The sequence below is a fragment of the Colletes latitarsis genome, chromosome 6, assembly GCF_051014445.1.
Source record: "Colletes latitarsis isolate SP2378_abdomen chromosome 6, iyColLati1, whole genome shotgun sequence".
Taxonomy (NCBI): Eukaryota; Metazoa; Arthropoda; class Insecta; order Hymenoptera; family Colletidae; genus Colletes; species Colletes latitarsis.
Genome location: NC_135139.1, coordinates 24505667 through 24531195, shown reverse-complemented (window position 1 = coordinate 24531195; position 25529 = coordinate 24505667). Strand labels below are relative to the sequence as shown.

At 39.3% G+C, this 25529-nt stretch overlaps 2 protein-coding genes across 9 annotated transcripts; one reads left to right on the top strand and one right to left on the bottom strand.

Annotated features, from left to right (window-relative positions):
* Positions 1 to 1278: 1278 nt before the first annotated feature.
* Positions 1279 to 19818, bottom strand: Trhn (tryptophan hydroxylase). 3 transcript variants are annotated; one of them, XM_076767165.1, is made up of 18 exons: positions 19684 to 19818; positions 16570 to 16642; positions 14711 to 14785; positions 9302 to 9539; positions 9025 to 9183; positions 8679 to 8923; positions 7690 to 8542; positions 7291 to 7395; positions 6909 to 7122; positions 6631 to 6734; positions 6477 to 6544; positions 6341 to 6391; positions 5477 to 5575; positions 3564 to 3610; positions 3363 to 3498; positions 3083 to 3209; positions 2694 to 2923; positions 1279 to 2059 (listed from the first exon to the last, which is right to left on the bottom strand). In XM_076767165.1, exons 7-18 carry the CDS (start codon positions 7786 to 7788, stop codon positions 1708 to 1710), a joined length of 1632 nt encoding a protein of 543 aa, XP_076623280.1. In that variant the 5' UTR covers positions 7789 to 8542; positions 8679 to 8923; positions 9025 to 9183; positions 9302 to 9539; positions 14711 to 14785; positions 16570 to 16642; positions 19684 to 19818; the 3' UTR covers positions 1279 to 1707. The 3 variants fall into 3 exon arrangements, with proteins under 3 accessions (XP_076623280.1, XP_076623279.1, XP_076623281.1); XM_076767164.1 differs by lacking the exon at positions 19684 to 19818 and adding an exon at positions 17888 to 18025; XM_076767166.1 differs by lacking the exons at positions 16570 to 16642; positions 19684 to 19818 and adding an exon at positions 15525 to 16130.
* On the top strand, positions 12986 to 22703 carry Aplip1 (JNK-interacting protein Aplip1). 6 transcript variants are annotated; one of them, XM_076767171.1, is made up of 8 exons: positions 12986 to 13321; positions 16128 to 16340; positions 17925 to 18130; positions 18748 to 19023; positions 19252 to 19434; positions 19574 to 19854; positions 19942 to 20120; positions 20299 to 22703. In XM_076767171.1, exons 1-8 carry the CDS (start codon positions 13239 to 13241, stop codon positions 20369 to 20371), a joined length of 1494 nt encoding a protein of 497 aa, XP_076623286.1. In that variant the 5' UTR covers positions 12986 to 13238; the 3' UTR covers positions 20372 to 22703. The 6 variants fall into 6 exon arrangements, with proteins under 6 accessions (XP_076623286.1, XP_076623287.1, XP_076623283.1 ...); XM_076767172.1 differs by having other exon boundaries at positions 17904 to 18130; positions 19282 to 19434; XM_076767168.1 differs by having other exon boundaries at positions 17904 to 18130.
* Positions 22704 to 25529: the final 2826 nt, after the last annotated feature.

The window sequence follows — 25529 nt, the reverse complement described above, 5'->3', positions numbered from 1 at the left end:
AGCACGGTTGCAACAGGTATCCTTGAATGTTGCCAAGGGTCTATACTATATTCTTAAACTCTAAAAGTTGATAATTTGTTCCCAGAAAGAGAGTAATTAGTAAATTATCGAGGAGTGATTCATTAAAACCGGTGATTCCTATTGTGGCGCCAACCAGCGGCGAAAACAGCAAACTATGCGTTTCTTGACATGTATTGAACTATTGCTTGTTAATTTACTAATTACGCCTTTCCTGGGATTAAATTATCAACTTTTAGAGTTTAAGAATATAGTATAGACCCTTGGCAAGATTCAAGGATACGTTTTAGAACCATCTCATGCCTTATTAAATAGTTATTAACGAATATCGGAAGTCGGCACACTGTTTTCAACCTCTTAACGCTACACCTCAGGCATCTATCGCTAATAACTAATTAATTAGAGCATGGAGCGTTGCAAAATCGGTCCTTAAATATTGCCAGAGATGTCTACTAGGTTCCCTAATAGCCAAAATATGTGTGTTATTGTTGAAAAGTTGATAATTCATCGATTAAAGCAGACGGTGATACAGACATAAATATTCCGACTTCCGATATTCGTTAATAACTTGTTAATTACAGGTGGAATGGTTCTAAAATGTATCCTTGAATGTTGCCAAGGGTCTGTACTATATTCTTCGATTCTAAAAGTTCATATTTCAATCCCAGGAAATGAGTTATTAATGAATAATCAATGTAGTGTGTGTCAGGAGTAGGAGGAGTGGGGGTAGCTGTACTCCGGATACCTCCTATAACATTCTGTGATCCTGGCACGATTTTTTTAGTTCGAAACCCGTTAGTAGATGGCGATACTATACGTCGTCAACATTTCGTGGGGGGCGAGAGGGGACCCGTACTCCGGATAGTACGAATCCCGTTCTTAGATGGCGATACTATACGTTGACACCAATCCTTGGGGGGGCGAGAGGGGGCCTGTACTCCGGATAGTACGAATCCCGTTCTGAGATGGCGATACTATACGTCGTCATTATTTCGTGGGGGGTGAGGGGAATGTTTTAGCGCAACATTGAAATTAGAATCGCTTCCAGTAATCGTTTATAATTAATTAATCGAGGAAGTGTATAAAGAAATGATTGAAGAACTTGATAAAATATGAATTAGATTCGTATAATAGTTCGACCAGTTATAAAGTACTTTAGAATTTATAAAAATTGGGAAATTAATGGGAAAGGCAGAGGAGAATGTAAATAAATAAAAAGTATAAAAGTATAAGTAAAAGTATACATTTATATTCTATGATTTTTCATTTTTTATCAATATAAACATAAGGAATCTAACTCTATTAAATGAAATCTTGATAGCACGTTCTACAAATAAATTAAATTGAAGAGTAAGATGAAGAATGTTAAACTCTTTGCAACTTTCAATTATTCTGTGTTACATAACTGCGAATTTATTTCCTTTTTACACAACGTAGCCTTAACAATCGGCTAGACAAATCTCCTACAAGCATAAATTATTTTACGCATGCATATTACACGTTTATTAGGACACATTGTTTTTGTTGCATTAATCGGTGAATGGTATGCACCAGACTCGACATAGCATTTAGTTTGTTTCTTTTTCTAACGGTTCCTATACGCAGATAACATTTACAGACATAATGCTCTCCAACTAATAACAATTTACAACACGCATTACATTTCAACACGTCTATATAGAAGAATTTTTAATCTTGCGCGGTTATCGTATCGTCGCCGGAAGACAATTTCTCTTTATTTTCGCCCGACACGGATGTCAGTGGTGTTTCGACGTTGGGACTTTTATCGATATCGCTGTCGGATGATGAGTTATCTTGAGGCAATTCAAAACCGTGGGTTAAGAGGTTGGTTATCCTTTCAACGTCCACCGTATCGTCCTGTTCGTGAATCTTTCTCAGAGCGTTTGAAACGATACATAGATCGCCCCTGAGTTCGCTGACCACCGCGGTGATCTTTTGAGCGTCGGTCAGGACCTCCACCGACTGCGTATATGGATTGTAGCGTAATCCGAATGGACGCTGTATCCCATTTGCGAACGATCTAAAATCATACAATCGCACGTTTTAACATAGTAAATATACAGGGTGCTCGACCACCTCTGGGAAAAATTTTTAATGGGGGATTCTAGAGGCCAAAATAAGACGAAAATAAAGAATACCGATTTGGTGATGGAGGCTTCGTTAAAAAGTTATTAACAAATTAAAAAATTTCAAATTGTTCTGGAAAAATTATTTTTCGTTGCGGGGGTCAATTACAATCATTTTTGGTCATTAAACATATCACCGAAATCCTACGCACTTTCGAGAAAAAAATTCCTTACCGAAAATCTAATCAGGTGCCTAAATTCGACGAAGAAAAAATATTTCAAATCGGTTTGGAAAAATTATTTTTGGTTGCTAGGGACAATTACGATCATTTTTGGTGAATAGACATACCCCCGAAATCCTACCCAATTTCGAGAAAAAAATTCGAGAAGGTGTGAAATTTTTAGACGGAAAAAAAAAATTTCAATTGATGTACTTATTACTTTATAGTGCACGCGACCCTCCTTTTCCACGATTTTACAGTTACATGAATTCCGTTATTCAGAGTTGTACGATTATTTTTTAAACGATCTATTTACAATTTGTCGTTTCATTGATAAAAAATTGTTAGTAATAGGAGCATGTATTACCGCATTTTCTCTTTCGCTTCCTCGATGCTGTCCGTGTAATAATACGCATTCTGAAATGCAGTGATGATGCATTCCTGTTTACAAGTGATTTCCGGTTCGAATCGAAACGTCTTTTCGGGCGTGGAGACCGCGTGTTTCAATTCTGCGACGGAAGACAATAAACCAGCCCCGTAAATGCGAAGTACGCCGTCTTGTTTGCACAATCCGAACTCCACGGTGAAGAAGTATAGCTAAAGCAAGGAAAAAATAATAATGGTACCCAGATTAAGGGTGGAAAGATTTATAAAATAAACTATGCTTGTTTGGATCATCTCCTTTATTACATGGAAATAAATTTCTTATAAAGGTTTAATGGAACTAAGGAACTACCACAAACACGGTACGCTTACCGTTGCCAATTTATTGATGTCCTCGTCCGAAGCTCCGAGCGATGCAAGTCCAAGTTCTTGGGAGAACTGAGCGAAACTTGGATTCGCTAGAAGCGGCATGTGCCCCAACAATTCGTGACAACAGTCTCTGAGAGCGATAAAAGAAAAGTCGAGGATGAAATTGGTGTAAAAAAGAAATGCAAGGTGGAAATAACGTCAAGTTAAAAGTGTCGCGTCTTTTCGAGTAGTAAATAGTTTTTCGTTGAATAATTTTCGTAATCGGCGTTTGTAAATTACTTACGGTTCAGGGGTGTAAAAGGGATCGGACGAATGTCGAATATACTGCGTACAGTGAAATACTCGGAAAGCGAGACCAGCTAAAAAATCTCTCGGGGTAAGATAGCCGGCAACAGGTCGAAGTTGAAACCCAGTCGTTCCTGGCAACGTTACAAAGAGGCTCCATTTTTAATCGTTTAGGTCGAATCTTTTACTCTACACTTACGTTTCAGAAAGGCATTCACGTCTTGCAGTTGTGGTATATTGTCCTGCCTGCGAAGAAAGTGCAGAAAATTAAAAATTTTAATGGGAGATTCTAGAAGCCAAGATAAAACGAAAATCAAGAATATCAATTTCTTGACTGAGGCTTCATTAAAAACATATTAAAAAATTTCAAATCGTTCTGGAAAAATTATTTTCGGTTGCAGGGGTCGATTACAATCATTTTTTGCGGATAGACATATCCCCGAATTCCTACACATTTTCGAGAAAAAAATTCATTAGTGAAAATCTAATTAGGTGCCTAAATTTTTCGACGAAAAAAAAAAATTTCAAATCATTCTGGAAAAATTATTTTTTATTGCGGGGGTCAATTACAATTATTTTTGATGAATACACATACCCCCGAAATCCTACCCATTTTTGAGAAAAAAATTCGAGTAGGTACTGAAATTTTTAGACGAAATTAAAAATTTCAAAGTCATACTAAAAAAATTATATTTAGTTACAGGGGTCAATTACAAGTACTTTTGGTGAATAGACATACCCCCGAAATCCTACACACTTTCGAGAAAAAAATTCTTTACCGAAAATCTAATTACAGGCCAGAAATGTTTCCCTGAAACATGTGAATCTTTAAAATGTCATAACTCCTGAACGGATTGGACGATTTTAATATTTCAAAAAGCAATCAACGCGTATTTTAGCGAAGAATATGTAGAAATTCTAACAATATTGAAAAAGTTGTTCCTTGACACCATAAAGTGAGAAAAACCCCCTTAGAACTGGTTCAATGTTCAAACGACCATAACTCCTACAATAGTAAAGGAATTTCAATGAAACTTTTTTCTGAAGTGGTGCTCATGGGTATCTACAAGAAAGTATTAGACAACTTTTCTATAAATCGTCAAACAAAATTATTAAAAATGAAAAACTAATTTTTAAGAAAAATGGATAGGGGATAGGTGCCTAAATTTTTCGACGAAAAAAAAAAAATTTCAAATCGTTCTGGAAAAATTATTTTTGGTTGCGGGGATGCATTACAATAATTTTTGGTGAATAGACCTACCCCCGAAATCCTACCCATTTTTGAGAAAAAAATTCGAGTAGGTACTGAAATTTTTAGACGAAATTAAAAATTTCAAAGTCATACTAAAAAAATTATATTTAGTTACAGGGGTCAATTACAAGTACTTTTGGTGAAGAGACATACCCCCGAAATCCTACACACTTTCGAGAAAAAAATTCTTTACCGAAAATCTAATTACAGGCCAGAAATGTTTCCCTGAAACATGTGAATCTTTAAAATGTCATAACTCCTGGACGGATTGGACGATTTTAATATTTCAAAAAGCAATCAACGCGTATTTTAGCGAAGAATATGTAGAAATTCTAACAATATTGAAAAAGTTGTTCCTTGACACCATAAAGTGAGAAAAACCCCCTTAGAACTGGTTCAATGTTCAAACGACCATAACTCCTACAATAGTAAAGGAATTTCAATGAAACTTTTTTCTGAAGTGGTGCTCATGGGTATCTACAAGAAAGTATTAGACAACTTTTCTATAAATCGTCAAACAAAATTATTAAAAATGAAAAACTAATTTTTAAGAAAAATGGACAGGGGATAGGTGCCTAAATTTTTCGACGAAAAAAAAAAATTTCAAATCGTTCTGGAAAAATTATTTTTGGTTGCGGGGGTCAATTACAATTATTTTTGATGAATAGACCTACCCCCGAAATCCTACCCACTTTCTAGAAAAAAATTCAGTACTGGCGGAACTTTAAACGTTAATAAACTTTTTAACGAAGCCTCCATTAAAAAATTGTTATTCTTGATTTTCGTCTTATTTTGGCCTCTAGAATCTCGCATTAAAATGTTTCCCAACTATATTAATTTTTAATCAAAATCTTACATACCTATAACCGCAATATTTCACCAGCTTTGGCCAATTCTCCAAATATTCTTTGCAAGCATGTTTCAAGTAAAGTTGATGCAATTCGCGGAAAACAGTTCCCCTGAAAAAACGTAATGATTATTATTATTATTAAACAAACACCAGAGACTATTTATTGGGTGTAACTATTCGCTAGATATGATCGACGGATCGCGGTGAAATTACGTCGTTAGTGTAAATATAGTTTTTAAAAATCGTCGAACACTTTTATCGATATTCCTGTAAACGATGATGATTAATAATTAAAATCCTTTTGTTCGGCGACGCGACTCGTGGATTTCCAAGAATAGATGGTTTACTGGCACTTGTCTTGTACACATCCGAGAGAAACTAGATTAGAGAAGTCGCTTCAAGATCGCGAAGATAAATCGAATCAGGACAATTAAGGGGTGCATTCAACGCGGGGCAACGTTAGTTTGTTCACACGTCGCGAAGGAAGATGGAGGGTAAACTCTTCGTTCCGTATTGGCAAGGTTCTGAAACTGTTTCGTAACCGTGGGCGAAGCTCGCGGATCTATCGAAAGAGGATGATCTTTTTCTTCGTCGCTGATTGGCCCCGTGCTCGCGGAAACACGTACTAGGAATTCTCCTAACGAGCAAAACTTTCATCATTTCCCAGATTTCGTTTACGTTTTTCACGTACTTTTCGATAACTTCGAACGTTGTTAAAATATTTTTGATACCCCCTTCCCGATACCTGTGCGTTTCATTGTTGAAATAACTGTTAAAAAGACTACATATATTTTCCTCAAGTCGAAGAGACGTAGACCTTTTTGTTGAAATAGTCTTTAATACAGAGTGTTAAATAATAATAAATTTTACGAACCACGTTTTGATTTCCTCCGGCGTGTACTGAATGCGAGGAATCGGTTGGCCGCTATAAAAGCAACGATCGAGTTAAATAGTGTTTCGACGATCAATCTCGTTCAATTTCGTAGGAAGTATACTGATTTTTAACGTACTATCTGTAGCTGCTCGCGATGTCCGCGAACTGTTCGCGACGCTTGCGATACACCGGATCCTTGAAGCCCTTAAACAATTAAATCGAATTCGACCAGTTTCTAAACCCACTCTGCTACAAGAAAATAAATAACATTGACAAAAAGGCAAACGTACAGGATGATCTGCGTCTAATTCGGTTCCGTACATAAGCACTCTCTGAGACTGATCTAAATCCGATATTTTTCGCGGGAACCAGGGCATGTCCACTTCACTGAAATCTGCAAATAAATACACCGAGTCTTGTTAATTAAATAAGTAATTGAACCGTAGTGTAGTCGATTCGAGTCAAATTTTAGTACGTGTTACCTAGTAACAGAGATGCTCTCTAAAGATCATTTTTTTTTTTAATCATCGACACGGAGAACGTTTAACAACGACGTTGGAGGACTCACCGAAACTCGGAGCGGCGGAAAGCGACGGACCGTGCGGTATATTTCCCATCTGATCGTATTGCGCCAAATTAATGGCCGCCACTTCGCGGTTTAACATCCTCGTCAACTGTTCCATCCTGCTCGAGTCGCACTCGACGTCAACCAGGATTTCGAACTCCGAGCCACGGCGTAGTGATTTCCGCGACTCGATGTGCACAACGTTCACACCCAGATCCTTCGTGCCACATGCGTAAAAATAATTTAGGTAATCGATGGAATATCTCATCGAACGGAGATCAAATAGTCCGTAGACATCGTTGACTTTTAAAACCGACACCACGCTTCTTCGCGTTTGCACGATCGAATTTTGAATAATAATTTCGATTTACTTTCAACATCGTACCTGGAAGACCTGCAGTACTCGCGCCAAGCCGCCCACTTGATTTTTCAACGAAAAAACGACGGAGCTTTTGTTGTCGTTGCCTGGTCGGCGGTCGACCATGGGGATCTGAACGAACGAGAGAACGCGTCCATACGTTACAAAGAACTACCAAAGAATCGAAATTGACCGCCAATTGTCCGACTTGGATTTCACCGAGCTTTCGTAGGATTAAATTTTTAAAATGGCCGTGCGAAGATTATTCTACGACCTCTTGTCATGAAGCTATAATAGTTGAAATCTTTGAATATTAATTTTGAATCGAGTGACTACGTTTAATATTTCACACGTATCATTGGGAACCCGTGTTGTGCTACGAAAGCTGGACATAATCGAAGTTGGACAGTCGTGGGACCAACTAACTTCGCTCGGCTTGTGTATGGGGCTTCCTTCTTTGATGGCCCACTGTTCGCCTCTTCTGTACAGCCACACCCCAAGCAGCCCTTTACCCGATCCACTCATGACGATTTCGTTCTCGCGAAGAAGCGATTCGACGTATCTTGACGAATTTCTTCGAGGAAACGACTCTTAAAATTTCTGCAACGTAACTATCGCGAAAATAGTAAATAAAAGTAACTATCGCGCTAACGGTGATCTATCGAGGAGACAGTCGTACGGAGGAGAGTCGAACGATTCAGCCGTTTAAGGGCCACGAGCAACAGTGTCCCGGCACCGGTGTCTTCTGCTCTTCTTAAGACCTCGGTCCCCTCCGCGTACGCGTCCTTCTCAATGACGATCTCATCGGGATTGGTCGACGCACAGTAGTAGGAGGTTTCCCCATTGGTCGGATAAAACATTTCATGGGGTTGAAGCGGAGTGTCGGCTCACCCCATTTAACCGTAACTGTGCCGGTTGCAGAATGTATTCGTTGTGACGTCACTGGAGCCCGCGAAATGTGGGTGGCGCAAGGGCTGGCGCGGCGATGAACGAGAGAAGAGATTGCAAGGTCTCCTGGAAACCAACCGGGAAGGGCTGTTTCTTTTATTCCGAGGCTCTCGATCTTCCTCTTACTTTCTCATACCCCCGACGGTATCTGTTCCTCTTTACGATTCGAGCACGCAGCAGACCGAGACTCCGGGTTTCCGGGCCAAGCGAAATTAGTCGGCCACCAAGGAGGCACGAATCGCGTACCCAACGCGACGAGTACCGATTTCTCGCCGCCATTTTTCTTTCCTTTGCTAGCCAGTCTTTCCTCGAAGGACCATTCATACCAGATCTACAAACAATTTGGTTTACCTAGTACACTTGAAAGTTTCTGGCTGCGTTGCTGCTAAGTCGTAGTACCCAAAAATGTGGATGGAAGGTTAATGCGACTCGTGTCGAACATATGTGACATGGACTCTAAAACTTACAACTCCAAAATGAATGGTATTTTCATCAGTACGTGAATGCATTTGGAAAATAACTCGTACGGTTACGAGCGGATTTATCGCTGAAATCCGTAGCGTACGGTAAAATTGATGGCGAGTGGAAGTTGCTTCATGGCAAATGTCAAACGCGGCTCCCAAACGAGAAAGTGGTTCACGACAGGAATTCTCCTCCAAAGAATTGAATTTCTTTTCAATGAGACAATCGTCCACGGTTTGTATTTCTTTTCCTAGAACAAAGGGAACGTTTCATAAAAGCTCGAACGCTCGGGGAGTCTCCACCGTTACTTGGCAAAGCAGATGCAGCACATTACCAATGTCCATCACTTACCACTATCAGCTACCATCCGACTCTACCCCTCGCTAAATTATACCGGCCGTTCCTATGGCATTAAGAGAATTGAGAGTATCGTTCGATTTGCAGAGAGGATCCTTGGTTTATGGTCGTGACTGCCAGTCACTGAATCGCCTCTGACCACGAATGCGAATGCTTATAAATATTATACTAACATTAGTAAATAAATCGGTACTCTTTAATAGTTCGTCTTTAGTTTTTAGAAGTGGGATAAAATTAAATAGAAAGAGGCGTTTGCCTCTTTTATCCTTACCATATTGATTTAACACGGTCCAACAAGAATACAATATCAATTTAACGTTCACTAGTGGTATTGTCACATTTTATCACCCGCATTTCAAATGTGCTTTTCACACAGAGATTACTCTGCAAAACTAGATATCTGCTTCGCCAGAATATTCCTTTGTATTCGAAGCTGGACGTTCCTAATTTCCTCCATTGTTCGAAGGACGAAGACTGGGGACATCAAGATCGAAGAAACAGGATCGTTTCTGGAATGAATATGAATTTAGTCCCTTTTCGGGCAACGAATAAATGCTAGCGAATCGATAGTTTTAATGTTACGTTACGCATATAACTTGTTTTAATGTTCTTTAACGCGTATCTTTCATTTGGACGAATGTTCTTTTAATTTGTACCTCTCCAAATTGGATAATCGTGGCGGCACGGCGGTAATTGAATTGATTGTTAGAGAAACGGTGCGAGCAAATGGTGTTACCATTCGATTCACGATTTCATTAATTAACAGGTTTTAATTTATTTCAGATTTAACGATGCAACGATCTCGCCCATAACATTTTAAGTGAGTTCAAGCATTTTACGATACCGGGGGCCGCAAATATAGCTTTCTGGAAAGGTTAGTCGGCCATACATGCATGCATTCAGCGTTTTCATGCATACTTCAATTAATTTAAAATTGTTATACATTTAGTATTCGTGGAATTGCAGTGAAAGCACTAATGTATTCTATCATCCCTCCAAACATTACTCGTTAATTTTATTTAACTAAATTGCATAGATTCCCCTAAGAACGTTTACCATTCGTGAACAAATTCTTCATTGTCCATACTAAGAGAGGTATAACGACAGTACCGATAAAAGAACAGTCAGTGCCATTTTTGCTTTTGTCCCAAGACCAAATAAAATACTTGACCATTACTCGAACAGTTCTAACGACCGACTGTCTATTATACAAGGTGTTCGGCCACCCCTGGGGATTCTAGAAGCCAAAATAAGACGAAAATGAAGAATACCAATTTGTTGATGGAGGCTTCCTTAAAAAGTTACTAACATTTAAAGTTTCGCCCGTTCCAAATTTTTTTCTCGAAAATGCACACGATTTCGGGGGTATGTGTATTCACCAAAAATGATTGTAATTGACCCACGCAACAGAAAATAATTTTTTTAGAATGATTTGAAAAATTTTTTTTTCGTCGAAAAATTTCACACCTTCTCGAATTTTTTTCTAGAAAGTGGGTAGGATTTCGAGGGTATGTCTATTTACCAAAAATGATTGTATTTGACCCCCACAGCTAACAATATTTTTTTCAGAACGATTTGAAATATTTTAATTTCGTCGAAAAATTTCACACCTTCTCGAATTTTTTTCTAGAAAATTCGTAGGATTTCGGGGTTATGTGTAATGACAAAAAATGATTGTAATTGACCCACGTAATCGAAAATAATTTTTTTAGAATGATTTAAAAAATTTTTTTTTCGTCGAAAAATTCCACACCTTATCGAATTTTTTTCTAGAAAATGCGTAGGATTTCGGGGGTATGTCTATTCACCAAAAATGATTGTATTTGACCCACGTAATCGAAAATAATTTTTCCAGAACGATTTGAAATTTTTTAATTTAATTGTATTCTTGATTTTCGACTTATTTTGGCCTCTAGAGTCCCCCATTAAAATTTTGTCCCAGGGGTGGCCGAACACCCTGTATGAATGCAGAACAGAATTGTTAAGAAAATATAATACAACCTATCCCTACCAGAAATGGATCAGATGAAGAATTATATTTAAAGGAAATCAACGTGTACCAGAAAATACAGACCACGATACAGTATCGTCACTAATAACCAAGTAGTCGAAAGTAAATAGAGAAGAAGAAGCAGGATATTCAGGAAAAATAGGAATAATTTTAATTAAATTTGATTTTCAACCCTTTCTTGATACCATCGGTGAAATCCGGATACGAATCGACCACTTGAAACGACTCAATCGATTAGCAAAAATAGTCGAGGAACTCTAAGTAAGAGCAAGACGATGGATATTCGTTGTTTGCAGACAGAAAGATCCTCTTGGAACGCTCTCTCAGCACGAATGAAGTAACTGATTCAAACAAAGAGACTAGACGTAATATGGAACGAGGAGAAGCAACGGGGGAAAAGTTTTGTACACAATGGGTGGAGCTATATTTTCCAAAGTGAGGGGGTGATGCCTCTGAAAGAAAATTTTGAACGTATTTAATTAGTCTGGCGAAGCTTTAAAACGGTAACGTTATCGGGCCTTTGCACGTAGTTCTATCAGTTCACCCAATAGTTAACACCGACAGTCTCCATTTTAACACAAAGTAGAACATATTATAATTATAATTTTCTATTTTTTGAAGAACGCTTTTCTAAAAGTTTGAAACCCGTTAGAAGAGGTGTACGATTGATCTTAGAGAAATATACGAATTTATGTCTGGCTCTGCTCCAAAATGGATTCGCGAATATCGCCGGCGAACGCGGCTTTAGTTACAAGATTATAGACGTTGCAAATTTCTGTTGCATCGAGACAATTTACGAATCACAAGGAAGAAACCTAAGACCGCTCGATGAACTGCGTGCAAACGTTGCTCTCCTTAAACTTTCGATGCCTGGAACTTCTTTAACTCGATTAACCGACATTAATTACTCTCCCTGGGTCGTCTGTGCCCACTACCATTTCCTGAACAGCTCTATTCTTGTTAACTAGTTGTCCCACTTGCATCGGAAAATACATTTTCATCGATACACGATGAACCTACAGGAGGCTGCAGAATTATGGCGACAAAAATTGGTAAACGTAGCAAACAAACCATCTTTGAGATATCGAACTATTCGATTTTCAACGCGCCAATTAAAAACGCAGTACTATCGATGATAGGATAGTCAAAAAATACAAATTTCGAACGTCTCGAAGTTGACCGGGCAAGTTTGTACCAATAGCTCCGAAATACCCTGTACACTATTCGAGAGTAGGGCAGCTTTTCCCTCGGGAGAGTCGAATCGTATATATGCCTCTTCCCACAATTTCTGCATTAAAAATAAATTCCCTCGGCGCCTACCCGTAACTCCGTGTCGGTTGCAATTTTCGAACTCGCAACAGGAAAATCTACAGACTGTCATTGGATCCTCGCCCTTGAAAGACTTTTTAACCCTGAATGGTAACGTGCAACTAAACAAAAATGCGTCTCCAAGGAAAACTGACGAAACGTCAGCGTTTGTATCGTAAACACAAGATGACGGTGCTTAAAAGTTAAACTTTCGATACTTAAACTCTCAACGTTCGAGGAATTAAAAAAAAACAGTAAAAATCAATATTCCTCGATTGTTCGACTAGATCTGGTCTGCTAGTTAAAAAATTAATTCGAGGTACGGCATTTCATTATTTCGAAAGCTTCTACCCCCTCCCGTAGTTTTCGAAAATTGTCGAGCTCGGTCGTCTCAGCGCCAGACTCGTTAATGGGTGGCTGGTCTTTAACATTTCTCTGGAAAAGATCGCCGCGAAGTGGCGTGTCGATATTTTCGGTTCTGCGCGTTTTTTTTTTTTGGGTGAGGGTGGCGTTCGGAGGGATGCGTCGGAGTCGCGATTGAAATATTAAATCGAGCGAACTGCGGCGCGTCTCGGTCGACTCACGGCCTCGGTTTGGTCGGCTCGGTCTATCTCGTCCGTTCGATTTCCTGGTGGCGTGTAGCGAAGATCGCGTATCCCACGCGGGGGTATGCGCGACGCCCACCACGCATAAATCAATAGGGCGTCGCGCGAGCGGCGTCGAAGCGTCCGTCGTCTCGCGACGTCGTCGTCTCCCCCCCTTGAAACGGCAGCGACATCTTTCTCCGTTGCGTTTCCTGGGGGTCGACGAGCAGCAATCCTCCAGGCCGTCACGGCCGCCTTCAGGACCGATCGACCCCGTGGCCCGTGTTTCCCACCGACCGCTCGCAATGGCCGACACCGAGTTCGAGGAGTTTCGCCACTACTTCGACAGGCTTCCCCAACACCTCAAGGCGCCTCTTTCCAATTACACGTGAGTAGAAGCATCCGCTCGAGGTCTTTCGCGAACGGAGTAAATCGCTGACCGAACCGTGCCGTGGTTCCCGTCCGGTGCTCCGCTGTCGCGTCGTTGCGAGCATAGTCGATCGAACGAATCTAAAAACATGCTTATGTCAGTTTCGAGTGATCTGTCAACCGATGGTACAAAATCTGCGCCATCTAAATTCTCCTACGGATTGTAAATTTCGAGCAACGGATAAGAGACGAAGAGTTAGACTAGTTAAAATGTCTTATCGAGAGGCTTCTGTTACTCGAATCAAATTCTGCCCAACTATGTTACGGACGGGCCACATCGTCTGGTGTTCGCCTGTCGATTCTACTCCTCGGAGTCGATATCGAGAATAGGATCTCTTTCACTGGAGCATGCGAGAGAGCCTTCGCGCAGGAAGTTGTCTCGTCGCTCGAAAGATCGGCTTCCGTATGTTAGTGTGAAAGGATCCCTAGACAATGGGTCTTGTTGGCATTTTCAGCAGTGCTCTCCAAGGACGAAGAGCCTCGATCGTGAGTGTCAATTCGAGGACCTTAATTGTTCGTTTTCTCGTCGAGATCCCCATTGAGACCGTTCGACTTTCAAAATGTCAACGAATCGCTCCTTTGATGTAGTTCTTAGTTTCGATACTGCACAAGGAACCCAGGTACCTTTAGGACCACGATACAGGAGTGTTTGCGTTGGCGGTGCCTTTGAAGACCGCTAGTTCAAAATGAGGAACTCGATGATTCGTTTTTAGAGTCATCGAGATCCTCGCTTTGAACTAGCAGCCTTCAAAGTCACCGTCGATCGCTATATTTTACAAATCCTACTTACGACAATTTTACAGTAATCACGGTCCTCTAATCGTTCCAAGTAGAAATGTCCACGAAGTGAACGTTCTCGAGAGAGGGATGCATTATAAAAAAACCGTGACGAGGCTTCGGATACGGTGTTCGAAGATTATAAAATGTTTCTTTTTTACAAATATCATTAAGGAATAATCGGTTACATCGACGGGGCCCGGTGTGAACGAACGTGCAAGATATTGTTTATCAATAATAGGAATTGACGCATTACGGATTCGATTTACGTCATCGAGGAAATAAAGAATAGCGTAAGAGACTTGACGCTTGAACGAAATTAAAATTATTTAATAATTTTATATATATATTTTTACGCGTTTGCACTCTGTTCTTCCAAGTGTCTCGATGCGTGTTTCGGTTAGGCTGCATTGCGTCTTTATTGCCTAGCGTCGCTTTAATCCGTCACGTTTAGGCCAGCGGCGGGCAAACTTTCGTTCGAATAATACTAGGTCATTCCGTAAGTTCGTGCCAAATTTTACCGTGCAACGTGCAACGATATTACAAGCATGCAATAAAATAATTTAAAAACCTGTAATCCGCTTCTCGTTAGGTAGTTTCCTCCGATTTGCTGTTCCTGATACGATCGAGTAAGGGATGACACCTCCTGGAAAAATAAATAAATTGATTAGCAAGAATAAAATTTGTCCATAAGATGCTACGTTTTCAAAAATAATCGGGTTTAAATATTTATCTAGTACGCGTGCAGTTCGACTTTGATCGATACAAGTAGAAACAGTGACTAATGGTTAAACGCGACAGTCAAATCGTACACTAATCTCGCGCTTATCCGATACATCGTCGAATACTATTATTTCATAGACTAAGCATTATCTGTAATCCCAAACATATTAAATAAAATTCTAACGAATCAGGGCGCGTCGATTTTATTTATCTACTTCGGCGGTGCTCGAAAAGGGATAAAATAAAATCGATACGATCCCATCGGGTTCGCTTAATTACTTCCATTCTACTTGTCAATCTTGATTATTTGACTTTTAGGGAAACTAGACCGCAGCCGCGCTCTGTTTTTATCGCTAATCGTCTAATCGGATGCCCTCGTTTCTTTCCTAGTAAAAAGTTACCTTCCAAAGCGTATCTCGAAAACAGCGAAACGAATTTACAAGGTGAACGCACGCTTGAAAACGACACACGTGTATAACAAATTTTAATTAAGGTTCACTGCTCGTAAGTTTTTTGTTTAAGAATGCATTTAAAGTTGTTCGTTGAATTTTGACTCGCTGCTTTACGAATGTACTTTTTAGACAATAAACTCTACGAACAGGCAAAACAAATCAATTCCTTCGCCCGAGATACAAGGAAAGCTCTTTAAAACTGTCGTTTACCTGTTGGTCACCAATGTTCGAGTATCTCTCGTTCGTGACGAAGTGTTCTTCGAGAATTCAACGCGTCAGCGCATCGAGCTTTGATCCACCTTATCGTTTAAATGGATAATACTTAAACAGAAGGCGTACGAAGACACGGCACATCAGGTTCTCTTCGAAAATTCAATCGAAACCATTCAACGTGTCATAGACAAAATCATCTTGAAACGCAAAATAATAATGCACTCTTTGTAAGATGCTAGATTCTATCGCTAGTCGATTATCACGTTTTCTGGATTTTAATATTAACAAACTATGTGCTTGAAATTACTAATTATAATACTTGAAATAGAGAAATTCGTCGAACTTTTCTGTACTACAAAACACGATAAAATCTATTACTTCAGTATTCTCTCTTAAGAAACGCAAGAACTGTCTGCGGGACCAGATAACGCGAATACCAGCCATTTTGAAATTGTTTTAACATCTCTGTAGTCGGGTATGAATTTAGTAAGAAATTTCTGGTTGACGTGCTATAAAAAGATCTTGAGGTAAAATATAGATCATCTTCCAAACGTTCGCGTGGTCAGAGAGTTAATGTTGCTAATTGATTTTTGGGAACAGACTCGTTCACGATGTGATGATAGACGATTCGCCAACCTCGTCGCAGGGCAGCGACGCTGAGGTTGGCAGACCTTGCAACGGAGTCGCTGGCGATTCCGAAGACGAGGATGTGGTGGTCATTCATCGGCATAATAACCAGAGCGGGCACAGTTCCGGAGACGACAGCGAAGATCTAGATCACAATTGCTCGATTGTCGCTGATAGCGACTTTAGGTTGGTAACATCGTAAGTGTAAACCATTTCTTTCTCATTCTTGCCTGTGAGATGCTCTTGTTGTTACATTTCGGTAGATCTTTATTCTCGATTCGTGAATAGTATGTCACCTAACTTGACGACTTTAAATCACAGTAGATCAATGGCGAATAGAGGGGGGGAAGTGGGTACCAGAGGTTCCACTCCCCTTCCACTTTAGAAATATTAAATAAAACTATTTTTGTTGTACCTTAGGATTCTTGAATCATCGAAATCCAGACCATATTCGTTTTCCTTCATCCGAGATTGATCTATCTTCTTCCCTGCAATACATCATATTATATATAATTAGTAGAAGAACTATGAAGAGCAAAGGAATCAAAATTCTTATTAGCAACAAACTTCCAGCATTGGATTTCTGTTTAGCCACTTCTTGATAAAATTCTACCGCATGGATTTTTTTAAACAGTTTAGAAATAAGTAAGGTTGTCAAGTTGGATGACAGAGTAGTCTTTAATTGCACGCTCATAGTTTCAGGAGTAAATTTCGATCACAAAATGAGGAAGAAAAGTTTTATGAACCCTGTCCAAGGCTTTTGTTCTTCCAAGTTATAGAGAATTGAGGACGAGTGCTGATGCACCGTATACTACTTTATACAGACACGTATTCGCCATTGCAGTATAAGTATATTCGATCGTTCCGCCATTTTATCACTTCAGATAGAAGCAAGGTAAAAGCACCAGTGGCGGACGCTTTTAGACTATGTTTTTTTTTGTTTCTTAAAAAAATCCATAAGTACTTTATTAAGAAGCTAAGAAACGTATGATTTATTATTTTGGGCAGTGTATATTTCTTTGTTCGTCTCGTTGGAACGAGCACGGTGTCATTGGACTCGGTTGAAGAGTAATAATATCGTTGAATAGATAGTTTGGCAATGTTTCTATAATTACTTTAATTATCGATACTTGTAAACCTCTGCATGCAAGAAGGAACGAATCTTTTTTCATTTACTCAAACCTCTACCACGAACCTCGTTAATAATTCCATCAAGGTCACGATTATTTTTAAGCCCCTCTCCTTTTTCGTTTTCTAGAGAACGGTTATCGATATTCTTACAATTTTAGAAACGCATCTTGGCAAAGGCAAGTTATCACGCGCAATGGCGTACAAAGATTTCCGGACATATATATTTTTAATATCCAAGTATTGCAAAAATGATTTTTCGAAATCGTCCGGAAACATTTGTACGCGGTATTAAATTACTTAGAATAGTAACTCAGACAATGTGTTCCAGTATCATACGCGTGTCTTCCTGCGGCTCCGGAAAGAAAAAAATCTTCCTAGCCAAAGAAATTGAGAATGATTTACGTAACGATCGACAAAGTGGGGGCAAAAATTTAAAACAGTCCACCTGTGTAACTTGTAATTGTAATCTTTATTCGAGAAATGACCGATGACTTATGTTATTCGATACGATAATCCGTTCTCAATACGCGACGATGAAAATTCCCATGAATCTACACTTCAAACGGCATGGTGAAAGGTAGCTTAGCTCACTACACAACTACCCTTGGGTGACATTAGCTTGTTCGGTGGACTGAGCAGCAGGGATCGATCGGCAGGCGTCGGTGGACCGGGTCCAGGTGGAGGCACCACTTCCGGCCGCGGTAATGGCGGTAGAGACAGCGACGTGGGCAACTCCTGCTCGAGCTTAAACTCCTGGCCGACGCCCGAACACGTGTCGTCGAATCGTCTAGGAAGCGGCGAACGCAGACGTCGGAGACTACCGGAGATCCCGAAATCGAAAAAATGTAAGAAAATCGAATAACAAACGTACCGACCTACCATCTACACGCTTTTACTTATAATTAAGACGGGCATCGATAGTATTTAAAAAGCTGTAACTGCATCCTCGAGGATTTGAAACGTGAAATGTAAGGAAAATCCGATCGTTTTTCATCGATCTCTTAGCCGCGGGACTTTGTAAACAAAGTATCGCCCTAGAATAACGTGACCTTAAGCGCGAGACGCAATCTCGATTACGAATCGACCATATCCATGCGCATTTCTCATCACCGATCTTAACGATATCGCGAATCTAACCGCAGAATCGGTAACCGCAGAGAAAGAATATCCACAATGACATCTACCAAGTGTCACGTCACTTGCTCGTGAACCGTGCGTCTGTTACGATTGCTACGATCGGTTATCATCATCGTACCGATGAGTATCGATCGCGCGGATCATTGGTAGTTCGTGTACCAAAAATGTTGAGTCTTCGATTCCACGACCGTCTCGTAGCTTCAAGAGATACTGTGTTTGAGGGGTTACGCCAGGAACTATGCCTACGAAAAGTTTGTGTTACTAACGACGAATGTACAAATTGATTAACAGATTTTACTTGATAAGACGTTCGTTCTTTTCACAGGTCTGCCTATCGGTCAGATGTCCCTACAATCCTCGTCGTCCCTAGCGGACGAACTCAACGCAGCCAACGGTTCCAGCCTCACCCGGCCCCATTTGGTGTTACGAAAATGCCATTCGAGGCTTCGTCACGAAGACAGTTCGCCCGACAGCGAACGATTGGCTACCGACAGCGGCCATTCCACCACCCACTCGCCGGAAAACGGGCCGAAAAGTGTATCCCCGATACCCTGCAATAACCTGCAGAATACGGACTCTGCTTCGCCTAGCAGTACACCAGGTGATTTCTTTGAGACGATGGTAATAAAGGTCTTGAATTTCAGTTTCGTTTTGCTTTGGACTGTAAAATAATAGGTAAACACCCTGTAAAATGTGTTTTGCATACAATGCATATAAAACAAAATTTCCTCGTATCTCGAATAGCATTCAAGACTGTACTAGGAGGTGAAGCTGCAAAGTTTCATCGAAATCTTGATAATCGAGACGGTGTTGAATTTTCATTGACCAGGCCAATTAACGATCTCGTGTTTCTTCGAAGGAAGCGGAGGTGTGCCGTTCACTCAGCTGGAACTGCTCGAGGCGACCCACCGAGGATTGCACAAATTTGTGCCGAGACACCACGACGAGATCGATCTTGAGATCGGCGATCCTATTTACGTTCAGAAGGAGGCCGACGATCTGTGGTGCGAAGGTTCGTGGTGTCCAATCAGTGATTCTTATTTCTATGGAAACCCTTCGAGTTGGCTAGATTGTCTAATAAACCAAAAAATACCACGAATATCCTTTAAAGAACGAACGTCGTTTCAACTAATCCTCGTTTCGTATCCAAGGCGTGAACTTGAGAACCGGTCGTCAAGGTATCTTCCCTTCGGCTTACGCGGTCGACATGGATTACAGTGATTTCGATCCAACGGCGTCGAAAGTGAAATGGGAACGATACCTTCTGGGTTACTTGGGATCCGTGGAGACCTTGGCGCACAAGGGTACCAGCGTGGTTTGCCAAGCAGTTCGAAGAATCGTTGGGAACTCACAGAAGTCGCCTGTCTCGCAGGGTTGCATCCTGGAAGTGTCCGATCAAGGTCTTCGAATGGTCGACAGGAGTAAACCGCGGGTAATCTTCATCGCCGTAGCCTGTAAAGTATGAAAATAATTTGTCTGGTGTACTCTTATCAATGGTACGCGTATTGTATTCTTGCAGAAAAGCCAAGGACCCTGCCACGATTATTTCTATTCGCTTAAGAACGTTTCCTTTTGCGCGTTTCATCCCCGCGATCATCGCTACCTCGGCTTCATCACGAAGCACCCTACCTTGCAAAGGTTTGCTTGCCACGTGTTCATTGGCCAAGAATCCACGAGGCCCGTTGCCGAAGCCGTCGGGTACGCATACCATTCGCACATTTTCGTTTCTATCACGACTTTTTAAATTTCTAGTCGGATCGTTGCATTCCGTTAATCGGTAGGAGAGACTTTAACCGAGTTCTAACGATTATTCCAGGGACCCAAACAGTAAAAGTATGTGACAATAAGATTGTAAGTTCTGTTATTCTTTCCATAGGCGTGCTTTCCACCGGTTCTACACGAAGTTCATGGAGACTGCTTTCCCGATAGAGGATATCTATATCGAATAGATTATACTGCTGGCCTGTCGTATAGCGGCTATGGAGGAAAAGATTAATCTCACAATCCTTTGTCCCTTGTATATACTGACCTTAGATGTAGATATAAAATGACAGACGCGAATCAAAGACCCAATTCTATACATATACAAGGGTGTTTGGCTACCCTTGGAAAAAATATTAATGGGGTATTCTATAGGTCAAAATAAGATGAAAATCAAGAATACCAATTTGTTGATAGAGACTTCGTTAAACAGTTATTAACAATTAAATTCGAAAACTTCAAATCGTTCTGGAAAAATTATTCTCGGTTGCGAGGGTCAATTGCAATCATTTTTGGTGAATAGATATACCCCCGAAATCCTACTCATTTTCTAGAAAAAAATTCGAGAAGGTGTGAAATTTTTCGACGGAAAAAAAAATTTGTCAAATCTTTCTAAAAAAATTATCTTCGTTTGCGGGGGTCAATTACAATAATTTTTGGTCATTACACATACCCTCGAAATCCTACGCAGTTTCGAGAAAAAAATTCCTTACCTAAAATCTAATTCGGTGCCTTTTGACGAAATTAAGATATTTCAAATCGTTCTGAAAAAAATATTGTTAGCTGTGGGGGTTAATTACAATCATTTTTGGTGAATAGACATACCCCCGAAATCTTACCCAATTTCGAGAAAAAAATTCGAGAAGGTGTGAAATTTTTCGACGAAATTAAAATATTTCAAATCTTTCTAAAAAAATTATCTTCGTTTGCGGGGGTCAATTACAATAATTTTTGGTCATTACACATACCCTCGAAATCCTACGCAGTTTCGAGAAAAAAATTCCTTACCTAAAATCTAATTCGGTGCCTTTCGACGAAATTAAGATATTTCAAATCGTTCTGAAAAAAATATTGTTAGCTGTGGGGGTTAATTACAATCATTTTTGGTGAATAGACATACCCCCGAAATCCTACCCATTTTCTAGAAAAAAATTCGAGAAGGTGTGAAATTTTTCGACGGAAAAAAAAATTTGTCAAATCTTTCTAAAAAAATTATCTTCGTTTGCGGGGGTCAATTACAATAATTTTTGGTCATTACACATACCCTCGAAATCCTACGCAGTTTCGAGAAAAAAATTCCTTACCTAAAATCTAATCAGGTGCCTAAATTCGACGAAGAAAAAATATTTCAAATCGGTTTGGAAAAATTATTTTTGGTTGCTAGGGACAATTACGATCATTTTTGGTGAATAGACATACCCCCGAAATCCTACCCACTTTCTAGAAAAAAATTCGAGGTATGAAATTTTTCGTCGGAAAAAAAAATTTCAAATAGTTCTGGAAAAATTATTTTCGGTTGCGGGGGTCAATTACAATAATTTTTGGTCATTACACATACCCTCGAAATCCTACGCAGTTTCGAGAAAAAAATTCCTTACCTAAAATCTAATTCGGTGCCTTTCGACGAAATTAAAATATTTCAAATCGTTCTGAAAAAAATATTGTTAGCTGTGGGGGTTAATTACAATCATTTTTGGTGAATAGACATACCCCCGAAATCCTGCGCATTTTCGAGAAAAAAATTCGAAACGGGCGAAACTTTAAACTTTTTAACAAAGCCTCCATCAACAAATTGGTATTCTTGATTTTCGTCTTACTTTAACCTCTAGAATCCCCCATTAAAATTTTTTCCAGGGATCGCCGAACACCCTGTATATACAAGATGTATATGTATACAAATGCACAGGGTGGTCGGAAAATCATCAATTTGTCTGGACAAATCTGTTTGGTCCAAAGGTATTTTTTTCAGAGTTTTGAAAATCGTTGCCATTTTTTAACATATCAGCATGTATTTTTTGTAATACAGTATCGAAGCACGCATCAAAGCAAATTCAACGACCATACCAATGACTTTCAAATAACCTCGAACGAAGAAATCTTACTAGTATAAACGCAATTGAAAAATTCTACATTTCTAGTTTACTGTAAGAAATAAATTTATAGTTTTAATTAATAGTTTTATATCCTGTATATCCCGTAAATGTCTCGAAGCCGATGGACGCCATTTTGAAAAAATGTATAATTTTTCAGTTGCCCCTTTTGAAGGTCATTAGTATCGTCGTTGAATTTGTCTTGATGCACAGCATGATGTTGTATTATAAAAAATACATAATGTGCTAAAATATGGCGACGATCTACAGAATTCGGAAAAAACTGATCTTAAAGGAAGAAAATAAATCATATTATTCGTATCAAATAAATTTGTCCCGACGCATTTCTTTCGTATCGGATAAAAATAACGAAGATATTAGGATGTTCAAGATAAAAGATACGCCCTGTATACATATACATACTTGATATGTATGTTCCCGGCAACTCTGGAAAGCGTCACGACGGGACCGATTCAGCGCCATTTTCGTTTTGATTATTTATTTTTCGATTGAATCGTTTGCGTTGATACATCTCTCATCCCCCTTTCTTCTTCATCTCGCATTAAGCACGAACCATCGTATATAATCCTGCAAATAATTTTGTTTCTTGTTACAATGAGACGTGAGTTGAACATACCGGGTGGAAAAGATCTTTAATATTCGAATAACGTACACTAATTACTACCGATAAGAACTAATAGTTAACCTTTCGATCCTTCGACCAAGATATCCGTATAGCGACACGTAGAAAACCAAACGACAATAGTGTGGATCGTTCCGATGATTAAAAACGCCAAGGTTTCGTTTGCTTCTTCGTGTCAACAATTTCGATTCTTTCTCTATTCTTTCTCCGTATTTACGTTTATCGGTGGCAACGAAACGAAAAACAAAACAAAACGATCGTCGCGTAAACGATCTCTAGACGCGCGCCAAAAAAACATATTTTATTGTACTGTATTAGAGACTTGTATATTTTTCTATCTTTCTTTGCGAACGAATCGTTAATTATAGATTACGTTTTAAACGATAAGGCTTGACGTTCATGACGATCTTTGATTCCACGAGTCCTTCGTTCACGTCGGGAAACGACAATTATAATCGAAACGCACATTGGCCTCTTGTATTTCAATTGTATCGACTGTATTGGCGTTGCAGCGTTTCGCGAACATTCAGACGGTACGAATCAAATCGCACGCACCGAACAATGAATAAGATATATCGGTATCTATACGAAAATCGCGATTATTAATTTGTACCAATAATTCTATAATTTTGATCGGTGAATCTCATGATAGTCTCGTACGTAGATGCTACGACCGTTCGATGGATCCCGTCGTCGAGAACGAAAATACAATGATATCCCAACGAGATTTATATTTCATTTACGATCCGTTCAAAATTACCAAGCTTTCGTTACGTTCGGGGGATATTTATGCGATTACGTGCTTGGGATTTGATCCACGCTGTATACGTATTAAACGACTCGGTTACAGAGTATGTTGAATAAAAATTGAGAGACAAACTGCAGTGCTTATTCATTGCTAAAGAGACTCTATCTGCACCATCGTCTATCAATTATACGTGCCTTTGATTGAGATCACCTCGAGTATCGTGCCTTTCCGATTATTTTCTCACACAGGTACAAATTAATATCATCCGCGTGTAAATCATTGTTGCGATTTCGACGAACAACAGTTCTTTCTTTCGTATTTCCATAAGATGCTGCTACATCCAGTAGAAACAAAAGATTGGATGACGCAACTTTGCTTTCCGTTACGTTTTACGCCAGACACCTTCGCGTCGAACGTTGACTCGATTGTGACAGTAAAACGTCGACTACTTCGTGCGAAATCGAGTCATCGTTCCACGTTCGATATTCGATGTTTTTCGTCGAGACATTCAATTGGGGATTCGATTCGAACCTTCGTCGCTCGAATAATTACGATATAGTTGCGATTTTGCTAGCGATAACAGAATAATAAATCCTTGTTATCGATAATGATTTTTTTTTTTTTTATATCTCGTAGCAATTAATTGGGCAAATATCAACGCTTCTTTCCCCCGTGAACATATCGCGAAGCGTTGAACGGTTTTGCTCATTACCGATGTGCATCGAACAAAAATTCTATGCTCGCCAGAACGATTAGTTCTTTTTAATTTTAATTAGTTTATAGTCCCATTTATCGCTCGAATAAGTTACCAGCGATTCGGTAGAAATTATTGATTACAGTATTACAGTTGTTACATTGTTCGAATACGTTTTGTTTTTAAAATGTTTTAAAAGTTGTATTAACTTTGTCGGATCAATGCTCAAAAAATAATGCGAGACGTTCACGAGCAATTTTGGGGACGAATGAACAATTCGAATAAAATTGAAATACTCGCAGCCCGGAGGAAGAAAAAAAATACTGTCAGTCGTACGATAGCGTTTAATGTGATAAGGTCTGTAATCCTGTCTTTGCAGGCCAATGGGTTCTGCAATTATTTTAAGAATCTGTTGTGTAATAAATAACTCGTGATTTTAAATATTTCATTACTCGATATACAGGGTGTTCGGCCACCCCTGGGAAAAATTTTAATGGGGGATTCTGGAGGCCAAAATAAGTCGAAAATCAAGAATACCAATTTGTTGATGGAGGCTTCGTTAAAAAGTTATTAACAATTAAATTCAAATATTTCAAATCGTTCTGAAAAAAATATTGTTAGCTGTGGGGGTCAATTACAATCATTTTTGGTGAAAAGACATACGCCCGAAATCCTACCCAATTTCGAGAAAAAAATTCGTGTAGGTATTGAAATTTTTAGATAGAAAAAAAAAATTTCAAATCACACTAAAAAAATTACATTTAGTTATAGGGGGCAATTACAATCATTTTTGGTCATTACCCATACCCTCGTAATCCTACCCAATTTTGAGAAAAAAATTCGAGAAGGAGTGAAATTTTTCGATGAAATTAAAATATTTCAAATCGTTCTGAAAAAAATATTGTTAGCTGTGGGGGTCAATTACAATCATTTTTGGTGAAACGACGTACCCCCGAAATCCTACCCACTTTCTAGAAAAAAATTCGAGGTGTGAAATTTTTTGATGAAATTAAAATATTTCAAATCGTTCTGAAAAAAATATTGTTAGCTGTGGGGGTCAATTACAATCATTTTTGGTGAAACGACGTACCCCCGAAATCCTACCCAATTTAGAGAAAAAAATTCGAGTAGCTATTGAAATTTTTAGACGAAATTAAAAAATTTCAAATCA

Bases quoted from the DNA above. Each gene is read 5' to 3' on its own strand.
- Trhn (XM_076767165.1), bottom strand. From the start codon at position 7,788: ATGAGTGGATCGGGTAAAGGGCTGCTTGGGGTGTGGCTGTACAGAAGA. The intron at 7,123-7,290 runs GTACGATGTTGA...TGTGGCACGAAG, and splicing joins GAGTACTGCAGGTCTTCCAG to GATCTGGGTGTGAACGTTGT. The intron at 2,060-2,693 runs GTAATACATGCT...GTATGATTTTAG, and splicing joins GAAGCGAAAGAGAAAATGCG to ATCGTTCGCAAATGGGATAC.
- Aplip1 (XM_076767167.1), top strand. From the start codon at position 13,239: ATGGCCGACACCGAGTTCGAGGAGTTTCGCCACTACTTCGACAGGCTT. The intron at 19,855-19,941 runs GTAATCTTCATC...GTATTCTTGCAG, and splicing joins TCGACAGGAGTAAACCGCGG to AAAAGCCAAGGACCCTGCCA. The intron at 20,121-20,298 runs GTACGCATACCA...TTCTTTCCATAG, and splicing joins CCCGTTGCCGAAGCCGTCGG to GCGTGCTTTCCACCGGTTCT.